Raw genomic sequence first — 12,023 nt, forward strand, 5'->3', positions numbered from 1 at the left:
CGAAGGTAGCCGTTTTGTTATCTCTATGGAAATAATACGAGATATATGTAGCCGTGTATTGTCATGGTTACCCGCAGCCTGTCAGTTGTGTTTACATCGAGTAGTGCTGCATACATGTTGTACTAGGCGTTATCTGTGAATGTGGATTATTCCAGTTGAATATGCAATATAAAAGTAGCATATATGAATGAAGAAGAAGAAGCACATATGCACGTTTATTTAGACAGCAGTGACGATGATTATTTATTTGAATTAGACGAGGAGTTTAGAGAACTATCAAGTGAAGATGAATGTGTAGTGAACTCCAGCATTGCAAGTGAAACTTCAGCAACTTGACCTGTGTGTAAAAAAGCACAGAATGATCCCGGACTATCATATACTGTTTCTGAAGATTCAGAAGAGGAAGTTCCAGTGACTGCTACAATAGGAAGAAGACATGCGAGTGTAATGGGCCAGGGTGGAGGAGGGGATACGGCATACAGCAATGATGCTTCTCAGGTTAGTGTTGATAATTTGAGTGGTGCTGAAAATACTTCCGTAAATACAAATTGGAATGCAAACGACAATAGTGTTAACCGGAATGTAACATTTCATGATAGTGAGCCTCCTAGACTAAGTTATTCATCAAGCCAGAAAACTAGAGGACCGCAGGTTTCTCCTAGCTGCATCACTCCACTTCAGTTATTGTTCACTCCTACACTGATGACTTTCACGTAAAGCTGTACATAACTCACTACACTCATGTTTATAGGATATAATAACCATACTAATAATATAATTATAGTTACTAATAAAAGTCCTGATTTTAATCTGCCTAGGTAAAAATGTGCAAAAATAATTTGGACCAGACTGTGACAGAAAATTGGACTCCAAAGGGTTAATAAATGCTCTTAACATTTATACTGGAACTGGCCAGGTTGTCATGCTAAAGTAATAAGTTGAGCATTGAGACAAAGTCTCAATGCCGAGCATTAGGTGGCGGGATAAAACCTGACACACTAAGGAAGCCAATGGCTTTGAGCGGGTACGCTTTTAGGAGGGTGATGTTCCCCCAGTACAGGAAACGCCACTGAAACTCACCATCTGTACCTAGAGAAGTGGCTACAAAAGCAGTCTGTTCCCCCAGGTTAGGTGCAGCCTTTAACAAACTACCAAACCGCATTTCCAGACAGCATGGTGAGTTATGTCTGCAATCTTTCAACCTTACTCAACATGAATTTTCAACAAACGCCACTGCTTTCATTCCCCAGAGGTGCTAAGAATCACTGGTTTTCCAAACTAGACTGTCAACTGAAAAAAAACACGCTATACATAGCAGCGTTAACCTGCAGAACACTTTTGTCCAAAGACAGGTTACTGGAACTTGAAGAAAAGCTTAAGTAGGATATCTTAGGATTATCTGCAGTTTGCAGAAGGAATGAAGACCAACTAGACATAAAAAAAAAAAAATGGTCATATTTTATACTACAAGAGAACTGAACAAGGTGGTAACTCAGGGGTTGGATTTCTTATTCACTATTGAAAGATCATATATTAGAGATTGAAAGCATTTCAGATAGAATGGCAAGTATAGTGATTCAGTTAAATAAGAGATACAGTATCCAAATTATATAGGTAGATACTTCTACTACCAGTCATTCAGATAACAAAACTGAAGAACTTTATGAAACCACTTTATGGACTATTGGATAAAAGTAAATCAAATGCTAAAGCGGGAACAAAATTAATTGGTAAAAAAAGGATAGGGAACTTTGGTAATGGCAACAGAAATGACATAGGGGGTAGATTGGTAGAATGTGCAGAGTTACATTTCTTGTTAAGTACATTTTCAAGAAGCAATCCAAGAGTAAACAGACTTGGAAAGGCCCTAATAATGTGAAGAATGAAACCAATTACTTGCTGTCAAGTAATAATGAAACAGTAAGAGATTTTCCCATTCTCAATCATTTCAGGGTATCACAGACTAGTAAGATGTAGAGTAAAAATTGAAATGAAGCTAGAAAGGGTAAAACTGATTACAGAAATATTTCAACATTCTGTCATCGATGGTTTGAAAGGGAAAAAAAAAGCAGTATTTCAACAACAATTAACTAATAAATTTGCAGCATTAGAAAACTTTGATGTTATCAACAAATGGAATGATGCTTTAACTAAAGTTTTGTTGATTATCACTGAAGAAGTTGTGCGAAACATACAGAAAAAAAAATAGAAATTACCGATGAAATTCCAGCAGTTGATGAAGAAAAGAAGAGAGAAAAGTTGAATAGGACTATGTGGAACTTTGTAAAACAGTAAAAATGTATAAGAGATGATGTCCGGAAATTCAACAAACGAACTGTTCGAAAATCATAAAAGTATGAAGGAAACAAAAAACAAAAGCTACTGCCTGGAGAACATTAAATTCAGGAAAACAGATGATACTCAGAAAGAGAGTTGAAATCATCAAAGGAATAAGAAAATTTTATGAATATTTGTACAGCTATAACAAATCTGCAGAAACAGGCTTTTAAACGTTTCAGGATTATGTACTAGATGTCCTTCCCAAAGTTGAAAATGCTGTTAAACACTTGAAGAAGAGAAAAATTCCAGTGAAGATTGTAGAACGGTTGAAATGATCTAATTAGGAGGAATTAAAGTTTGCAAAGCACTTGCTGAACTGTTTACAAAATGTCTACAACAAACACAAATACCAGAAAAATGGAATAATGCTATCATAATTTTGTTTCATCAGAAAGGGGAAAAGAATATTATTATAATATCATAAGCCAATTAGTTTGCTTTCAGTGTTGTATAAAATTTTTGCAAAATCTATTACAAAGTGTCTGGAAAAGTCTCTCGATCTTGCACAAAATAGGGAACAAACAGGATGTCAAAGTGGTTTTAGCACCACAGATCAACTACAAGTGTTAAATGAAATAATAGACAAAAGTAACAAACACCATCATCCCCTCTGTCCTGGTTTCATTGATTTTGAGAAAACATTTGACTCTATCCATCAACACAGTAACTTACAGTATTGGAGGCACACTTAGAACAAGGTATTCAGAATCCATATATCTAGCTGATGCAGAATATTTATTCTACTATGTCTTCAATTATTAGACTCCATCAAGAAAGTAAAAGATTTAAAATTCAAAAAGGAGTTAGGAAAGTGATCACATATCTCCAAAATTATTTTCTGCTGCACTAGAAGAAATACTAAAATCCCTCAAATGGACAGAAACAGGTATTAAAACAAAGTACATTTGAATCACCTTTGTTTTGCTGACAACATTGTATTGATTTCCACATAAGCAGACAATATAAAGAAGAGAATGCTAAAAGTCAAACAGGAAAGTGAAAAAGTTGACATAAAAATGAATCTGGACAAAGACCAAAGTTTTATTCTATCAACAATGCCTTAAGAAAAACATAAGGCTAAATTCACTGTTTATAAATTCAGTTCAATATGTAAACCTAGGCCAGTTGAATTCAAGTCATGTTGGGTATTTCCCAGAAAGACAGAAAGAACAATGTTTTGATAGATCTCAAACCTCTGTAAAATATATGTCATCACTATTGTGAATAAGAGGAAGTGGAGATGGGTAGGTCCAATCACACATAGGGTTCGAAATCCGAGACACGTAAAAAAACAAGTTTTTAAGAAAGCCAATCTAATATATATATACTGTATCTGTAAATGAAACTGATGAGTATACTGTAGTCTACAGATAATTTAAATAACTTTTTCCTACAGCCTTAAAGTTGTACTAATTTATTACTCTTACTAATAATAATTAATGATATGTACACTGTCTACCCCATAATCCCATCAGGGATGAGGCGAGATTAATTTATATGGCATGTTTTTATGGCCATTTGCCCTTCCTGATACCAAACTCAGTTGGGGAGGTAATGAAGATGAAATGAATTATGGTGCATGAAACTGGGAAAGGAAGGCCTTCCACCCATGAACACGAACTGTCCCAGCATTTGCCTGGAAGTTAAAATGAGAAACCATAGAATACCATTCTCAGGACAGCCGATGGTTGAGTTCAAACCCACGCCTCTCCCAAATGCAGAGCGTCGATCCATAGGCATAGTGTACTAACAAACGTGGCCACTCCGCTCAGTAATAATAAGTATAATTTCATGTGGCTATTGTTAGCTGGTGCAACACTTGTAAGGCAGACGTCTGACGATGATGGGTGGCAATTTGGTGTGTATAGGAAACTGTGTGCTATTGTGGTGGATGATAGTGTTGTGTATGGTGTATTAGTTGTAGGAATGTTGGAGACAGCACAAACACCGAGCACCTGAGACAAGGGAATTAATCATTTAAAATTAAAATTCCAAGACTACCTGGACTGTGGTTGTGCTGAAGCATATGATGCATTAGGAGAGATGGAAAGGGGGGCAAACACGCATGTACTGTCTTCCTGGTCAGCTGTTCCAGTCTGTGCTGTGTTGCAGTTGGGAACTTAGTCGAAAAGAAGCTATCTGGCACAACGTTACCGTCTCTTTTTGTAGCTCACCCTATATTTCTCTGATGTTTCAAGCTAGCAAAGTCCTTTTCTCCATATTATAATTTTAACACCAACACTAATGCTGTGAACTTCTTCCCCTGCGGTAGTTAGGCAAGTGAGTCAATCCTCCGCGTGATAATTTACTGTCATAGAAACCCACAGGATTGTACCTTTACTACGAACAAACTGAAATGTGCCAATTTTCAAATCTGATTTGGCTGACACTGTGCTCATAGCAAACCAGGAGCAACTTTCAATTATTTTAATGAAATACTTGACATGCCCCAACAAAACAACATAAATGTTAAGAATGCATTTTTTATGAATGGTCCCATGCATACTGGAAAAACGTACATGCTTAATTCAAAAGTACTTCAATTTAGGGCTTTGTGTTATATTAATAGCACTGAGTAAGTCGGCCGTGGAGTTAGGGGTGCACAGTTGTGAGCTTGCATCCAGGAGATAGTGGGTTCGAACCATACTGTCGGCAGTCCTAAAGACAGTTTTCCGTGGTTTCCCATTTTCACACCAGGCAAATGCTGAGGCTGTAAGGCCTATCTGTGTCAGTGCGACGTAAAGCAAATTCTGTGTATATATATATATATATATATATACTACAGTGTTCTATCCAGAAATTTTCATCAGCTGGGTGTCAGGAATGAGTAGCTGGGCAGGAAATAGGGCATAAAAATTGAATATGAGAAAATGCCAGTTGATTCCCATCAGGGCATTAATAATATCAGACAGGTACTAACTGCAAAATTGAATTATTTTAGTGTTATCACAAACAAGACATAACAGAGCATTTTGAACTTCTAGTGTCATTGATGCAATTATTCTGAAAATAGTAATATCTCTGACCTTGAATCTAACCTTCTCAAACTAGTACCAACCTACGAACATATACTACTTCTTGGTGACTTTAACTCAAATATCTTAGCCCCGACTGGCAAATCAGAACGAATCAGCAACCTACTTACCTCCGTCGACATGACGATCTTACCGCTTGATGCCACTAATCATGTTCATACACTTAAATATACAAGCCATACTGGAATTGACCTCCTAGTTACAAATAACCCACATAAAGTTCTTAAGTATGGTCAATTTCCTGTACCTGGCATCTCAACTCATGACTTAATTTACCTGTGCTACTCTCTACGTGTACCAAAATACAAAGCTAAATTCATTAGTTATAGGGATCTGAAAAATATCGATCTACAACAACTCCAAAATGATGCGTACAGTTTACCTTGGGAAGATATAAAGCAGTTGCAGGACACAGACATGAAAGTGAGAAGATTTCTCTACTCATAGGACTATATGACAACCATGCTCCAGTTAGGCAAGCTAGAGTCACTCGCTCGCCTGCACCTTGGTTAACAAGCGACATAAAAGCAACAATGGCTCGCCGTGACGCAATGTTCCGCCGATACAAGGAAACAAATAATGAACTAGATTTCGAACAGTATCGTCTTTTATGTAACAGAACAAAGCAATTAATTCGCAATAGCAAATTTAATCACATTAAAAATGTAACAGGGAACTTAAATGCACATGAAACCTGGAACGAACTTCGAGCTATGGGTGTTGAAAATGCAAAGAGCCACATATGCCAACTATATCTCTCGATACACTTAACTCTCACTTCGTAACTAACCCAATAAAGGAATCTCGACCTCAAAATCATATCAATCTAAATAAAAGAATCAGTGACCCTACAGAAAATGAAAATAATTTCTCTTTTCACTCCGTCAGTGTAAATGATGTAAAGCGTATTTTGAATTCAGTTAAGTCACAAGCTAAAGGAGCAGATAACATCCCAATAAGCTTTATAAAAAACATTATTGGCGCAGTCCTACCAATTATTATCCACATTGTAAACCACTGTCTCACCACAGGGACGTTTCCAACTGCATGGAAGGATGCTCTAGTATCCCCAATATTAAAGCATACCGGTATCACAGCAAATGCGCCATCTGAATACCGGCCTATTTCGATTCTTCCCCCTCTCTCGAAAGTTCTTGAACGAGTTGTACACGAGCAGCTAGTAGAATTTTTAACCAGACATTCTCTTTTTGACCCATTGCAATCTGGTTTCAGAAAGGGACACAGTACTACGACTGCACTTCTTCGGGTAACAGATGACATAAGACTAGCAATGGACAAACGGCAGGTGACGATACTGACACTCCTTGACTTTAGTAATGCGTTCAACACGGTAAATATAGACATACTATTATCCAAGCTACGCTCTCTGCGTATCGGCCCGTTAGCCCTTAATTTTTTTAAATCGTACCTTACAAATCGTCGCCAGTGCGTAGTGGTAAACAATCAAAGATCCCAGTGGGCTGTAAAATCATCCGGTGTCCCTCAACGGTCTGTTCTAGGGCCCTTACTGTTCGTCTTGCATATTAATGACATATCTTCCACACTTCAGTATTGCATCTACCACTTATATGCTGATGATATGCAGATATACAAACATACCACTACAAACAATTTACATGAAACAGTTCAGCATATTAATTCGGATATTGAAAGGCTTACCGCCTATGCTAAAATCAACCACTTACTCCTAAATCCTCGTAAAACACAAAGTATTATCATAGGAAACTCTAAATTATTACATGTAATAAGCAATATCAATCCTCCTCCAATCATAATCAATGACATTGCTGTACCGTACCTTAAAAATGTTACTAATCTTGGAATCTCCGTCAATGAGAATCTGACCTGGAATGAACACGTAACAAATGTATGTAGAAAGGTTCATGCAGCTCTATATCCCCTGAAACGTCACAAGAATTCTTTTCCTCAAAAACTTAAATTAAAATTAATCCAAGCACTACTATTCCCAATTTTAGACTACTGTGATACGGTACTAGCCAATCTAAATGCTAAACAAGCTTTGAGACTTCAGCGAGCACAAAACTCATGCATACGATATGCCTTCCAACTGCGACATGACGCTCATGTTACACCATATTTCAAAACCTTGGAATGGCTACACATAAACGAACGAAGGAATTTTCACCTAATGACACTTGTTTACCAAGTGCTCTCGACGAACACTCCTACTTACCTCTCTTCTAATTTTCGTTTCCTTTCCTCATTCCATGAAATTAGTACCCGTTTGGGTTCTCTACTTGAAATTCCACTAAGTCGAACGAATTCCTACAATCATTCCTTTATAGTTAACGCATCGAGACTCTGGAATACACTCCCAATGGACATTCGGCACCTTACTTCCTCTCATAAATTCAAATCTGCCTGCAGAAAGTTTTTCCTGGGAACATAAAACTGAGTTGTGTGTCACTGTGTGTATGTTGTGTGAATGGGTTTTCTTCATTTATTATTATTATTATTATTATTATTATTATTATTATTATTATTATTATTATTATTATTAGTATTGTCACATTAACTGCTGTACTGATATGTAGGCCTAACTTAGTCTTAGAATTATCTGTCCGTAGTATTATTTCTTTTTAGAATTTCTATGTACTTTTATGTTTACATTTTAAAATTTTGTTTATAGTGGTTAAGTGTAAGAGAGGGCCGTGAGCCCTAACTTCGCCACAAACGTAAGTCAGGAATAAATAAATAAAATAAATAAATTTGTCATTAAATAAACAGTTTTACAGTATTTATGTTTGGAACACCCAATGATTCAAATATATATTAATATTATGGAACTAGCATATATCTAGGTTATATTAGCTGGGCGGTCTGTAAAAATGGCAGGGCAGTTTGCCCATTCAAAAGGTTCTAGGGAGAACACTGTACAAGCGTGGACAGAAATAGCCACCATTTTCCTTCCCAATGGTCAATCAGTGTACTGTACATTCAAAATAAGCAGAGATCTATACTCCCTCAAGATGATTTAACTTCTTTAGATAAAACACTTCCATTTTCATTTAAATAGCACCAATTACCAATTCACTTGGCGTTTTGTACAACATTCAATAAAGCTCACGCAGAAACACTAGAATGTGCAGGTTTCAGCCATGGCATATGTTGCAGTGTCAAGAGTGTGCACTTTTGACATCCTTGAATTTGCTATACTGCTAAAAAGTAATTGTAAAAAGAATTTCTTATATATATAAATCCTTCACTACGTATTTACCTCAAGGCCGCCAGGTGGCCATGATCGTTAAGGTGTTGAAGTGTATACGGTCTGACACCGTGGTTAGCTGGTTCAAGTCCTGTTGGTCGAAAAACTTTTTCCCATCACAGTGTGGTTGAAATAATAACAATAAGTGTGGACCAGCAGGGTAGGGTGGTATACAATTTCTAATCAGTAGATTGCATGTCAAAAGCCTGAACACTGCAGAGAGGTTTGGAATTGAATCAAGGCTTCTGGCACACTGTCCAGTTTTACTTCACATCCTAGAATTGCATAGGCAAGACGGATGCTAAGACAGCCATCTATGGGGCCCAAACACAGTAGCCATTAAGTGTATTTCCAATTTTGGCACTCAAATTGCCCATTAACATCATCTTACCCTTGCTGTTGAGAATGACAAAGAAATCACTCGGTGCTTCATAAAACTTGTCTACTTCATCCCCATCTACTCCCTCACATGCTGAATATAATGAGACAATCTGGGATTGATGAGGAGCGAGTCTATCTATTTAAAAATGGCAGTGTTTGAAGACATGAAAGTTGTCTTCGTCCTTTTGCGTTTTCATGTTTGTCCTTGTCCCACCTTTCTGTTGTTCCTCTTCTCACAATGACCTGTCATTGTTCATCCTATTATGTATTCTATATTTGACTTGAGAGAATGCTACGAGTTTACTAGTGAGAGTCTAGCAAATGAGCTTGCTCAGGTGAACTCAGCTTTTAATTTAATATTTCAACATCAAAGACAAGCTTTTAAAATAACTGACATCTTTTTTTTCCTTTTTTTTTTTTTTTCTTTTCCTCTCAGTATTGTGGATGAAGTAGCTGATTTAGCACACCTCTTCAGCCATACCACAAAAACAGATCACACTTTCTCACTATTATCAGTACATTAAAAACAAGGAAACTGTGGTTTCAAATTAGAAAAATTGCTTATTTAAACTAAACTAAACTAGATTCCATTTCAGAACACTTACCTCTCTCATGCCATGGGCTCCTAGTACTGCCGCCAAAAGTTTGGTTTCAGCTTGAATTGTTTTGTATGTCATGTGCAGTTCATTCGCTGGGGGGTCAGATGGTGGGTTGGACAAAGCACTACATCGAAACACCAACACAGCATTCTTAGAGCCCAGAGGACCTCCAGTTATCCAGGGTCTGTCATCATTGACTGAATCCTCAGAGGTGCTACCACTGTAATGAAGAAGATTCACATTCTGTAGGTTGTTCAGACAGGAACATATTAAGCAAATTAAAATCTATGTAGCTGACATTAATATAAGTTATTCAGAAATAATGAGATCCAAATTGTGTTACAGCTAATCAAATTTCCCACTAACTTCTAATGAATAGTAAAATGGGACTTCAGAGCAAAGCTAGAAGATATGTTATGTGAAAATTCCTTATGGGAATGATCGAAGAGGCAACTGAACTTCAACATCACTGAACAGTGCTATAAACAAATGTAAACTTAGAGAAGCTGCTGGTATTATTAATTAATTTTGTGTGGCTATTTCTAGCCGAGTGCAGCCCTTGTAAGGCAGACCCTCCGTTGAGGGTGGGCGCCATCTGCGTATAATTGTGGTGGAGGATAGTGCTGTGTGTGGTGTGCGAGTTGTAGGGATGTTGGGGACAGCACAAACACCCAGTCCCCGGGCAAAGGGAATTAACCATTTTAAGGTTAAAATCTCCGACCTGACCGGGAATCGAGCCTAGGGTCCTCTGGACCAAAGGCAGGCACGCTAACCATTTAGCCATACAACCAGATGCTGCTGGTATTGATGACATAAGAGTGGAACAACAAAATAACTTTGACGTTGCAACCAAAGAATGGCTTTTATAACTTTTCAACAACTGCTTGCGAAGGTCTCACATTCCAAACAATGGAGAAAAACCTGTTTCAAAGCTGGTTCAAAGCCTGGAAAAAAATAGCAGTAATCCAAAAACTACAGTTCAAAATCTCTTCTCTGTCATGTATTTAAGAGTTTCAAAAGAATGTTACTTAACAGACATATTAATATTAACATCTCATTGCACAGATTCTCAGCCTTACAAAGTATATCAAGAATGGATTTTAAAACAATCAGTAAACAGGAGTGGCCTTTAGTTATTTAAGTGCTGCCTATGACAGTCAACCATCATATACTGCTGCACACGGTATTTGCTCTTACCAACAGTCACAAATTCACCAAGCTGATTTCTACCATGTTGCAGAATTGCAGGCTTTTTTTTTTTTTTTTTTTTTTTTTAAGGGCAACAAAGAAAATCCAGAAAAATAATAGGATTGCCAAAGGAAGTGTGCTGGCTATATTGCTGTTTAACATCTGCAGAGATGACCAACCACTCCCTTGCAACACAAGAAACTTCATCTATGCTGACAACATTGCCCTGGCTTTCCAAGGTACAAGATTTTAAAAGCTAGTAGAATCCCACCTCATCAGTGCTACAGAAGAGCTCAGCACATGCTACAAGTCTAACCACTTGAAACCTAATCTACTTTCACCTTAGGAAAAGGAAGGCAACAAGGAAATGAAATATTTCTTCGAATGGCACTCTCTGGAACACTGTTTCACTTCTAAGAACCTAGGAATTATGCTGGACTGCAGTCTAAGCTTCAGAACTCTGCTATAATATCCAGCACGTCAGTGCTACAAACAACATTTTAAGGAAATTATAACAAGCACAAACTGGGGCATAAGGCTGCAACGTCTCAGAACCACAGCCTCAGCTCTCTGTTATTCTGCTGTGGAGTATGCTTGCCGCACAAGTTATAAATCATTATGTCAAAACTGTGGACCCAGCTCTGAATGAGACTTGCTGAATGATTAAAGGGTGCCAACAAACCTTAGTGGAATTGCACCTCCAATTGTTCAGTGTGAAGCCGATCATGAACAACTTAAAGCTATGAACATCCAAGCTCACTGTCTCAGACTGTCTCAGTCCAGGCTGAAATCTAGGAAGAGTTTCTTCCAAACATCAAAGCCTTTGGAAAAATATTGACATAAATCTAGGCTTTTCTTGCAAAAATCGAAGCATCAAGACTGAAACAACTTCTCACCAACCGTAATGGGGACTGGGATGTGTGGATATCACTCAACCACCTACAAACTGGAGTCGGTAGATTTAACCCTCGGGTGGGCACATGGGGTCTTTAGAGGTCTTTAGAGAACACAGATCTGTTTCACGTCATGTGTAACGTGACATTTACTTGCTAGGAACTAAGCTTGCAGTGCCATCTCACACCTGGTTCTACTGAGTATAATAGTAACAATGTCAAATGTTGATTTATTATTTACTATTGTCCAGAATATATAAAATTGTACAAAACTATTTTAATCCTCCTAGTCGATACTATATATTTTACGTCCAATTAAGATGAAACTTCACACATAAAT

At 37.5% G+C, this 12,023-nt stretch overlaps 1 protein-coding gene across 1 annotated transcript in view; it reads right to left on the reverse strand.

Annotated features, from left to right (window-relative positions):
* Positions 1 to 12,023, reverse strand: part of LOC136858828 (tubulin polyglutamylase TTLL5) — a 463,915-nt gene that overhangs the window by 394,214 nt on the left and 57,678 nt on the right. The window contains exon 2 of the mRNA XM_067138637.2: positions 9,609 to 9,822. Coding sequence (XP_066994738.1) covers positions 9,609 to 9,822 — 214 coding nt within the window. The remainder of the gene's footprint in view (positions 1 to 9,608; positions 9,823 to 12,023) is intronic.

This window comes from Anabrus simplex, chromosome 1, assembly GCF_040414725.1.
Source record: "Anabrus simplex isolate iqAnaSimp1 chromosome 1, ASM4041472v1, whole genome shotgun sequence".
NCBI lineage: Eukaryota > Metazoa > Arthropoda > Insecta > Orthoptera > Tettigoniidae > Anabrus > Anabrus simplex.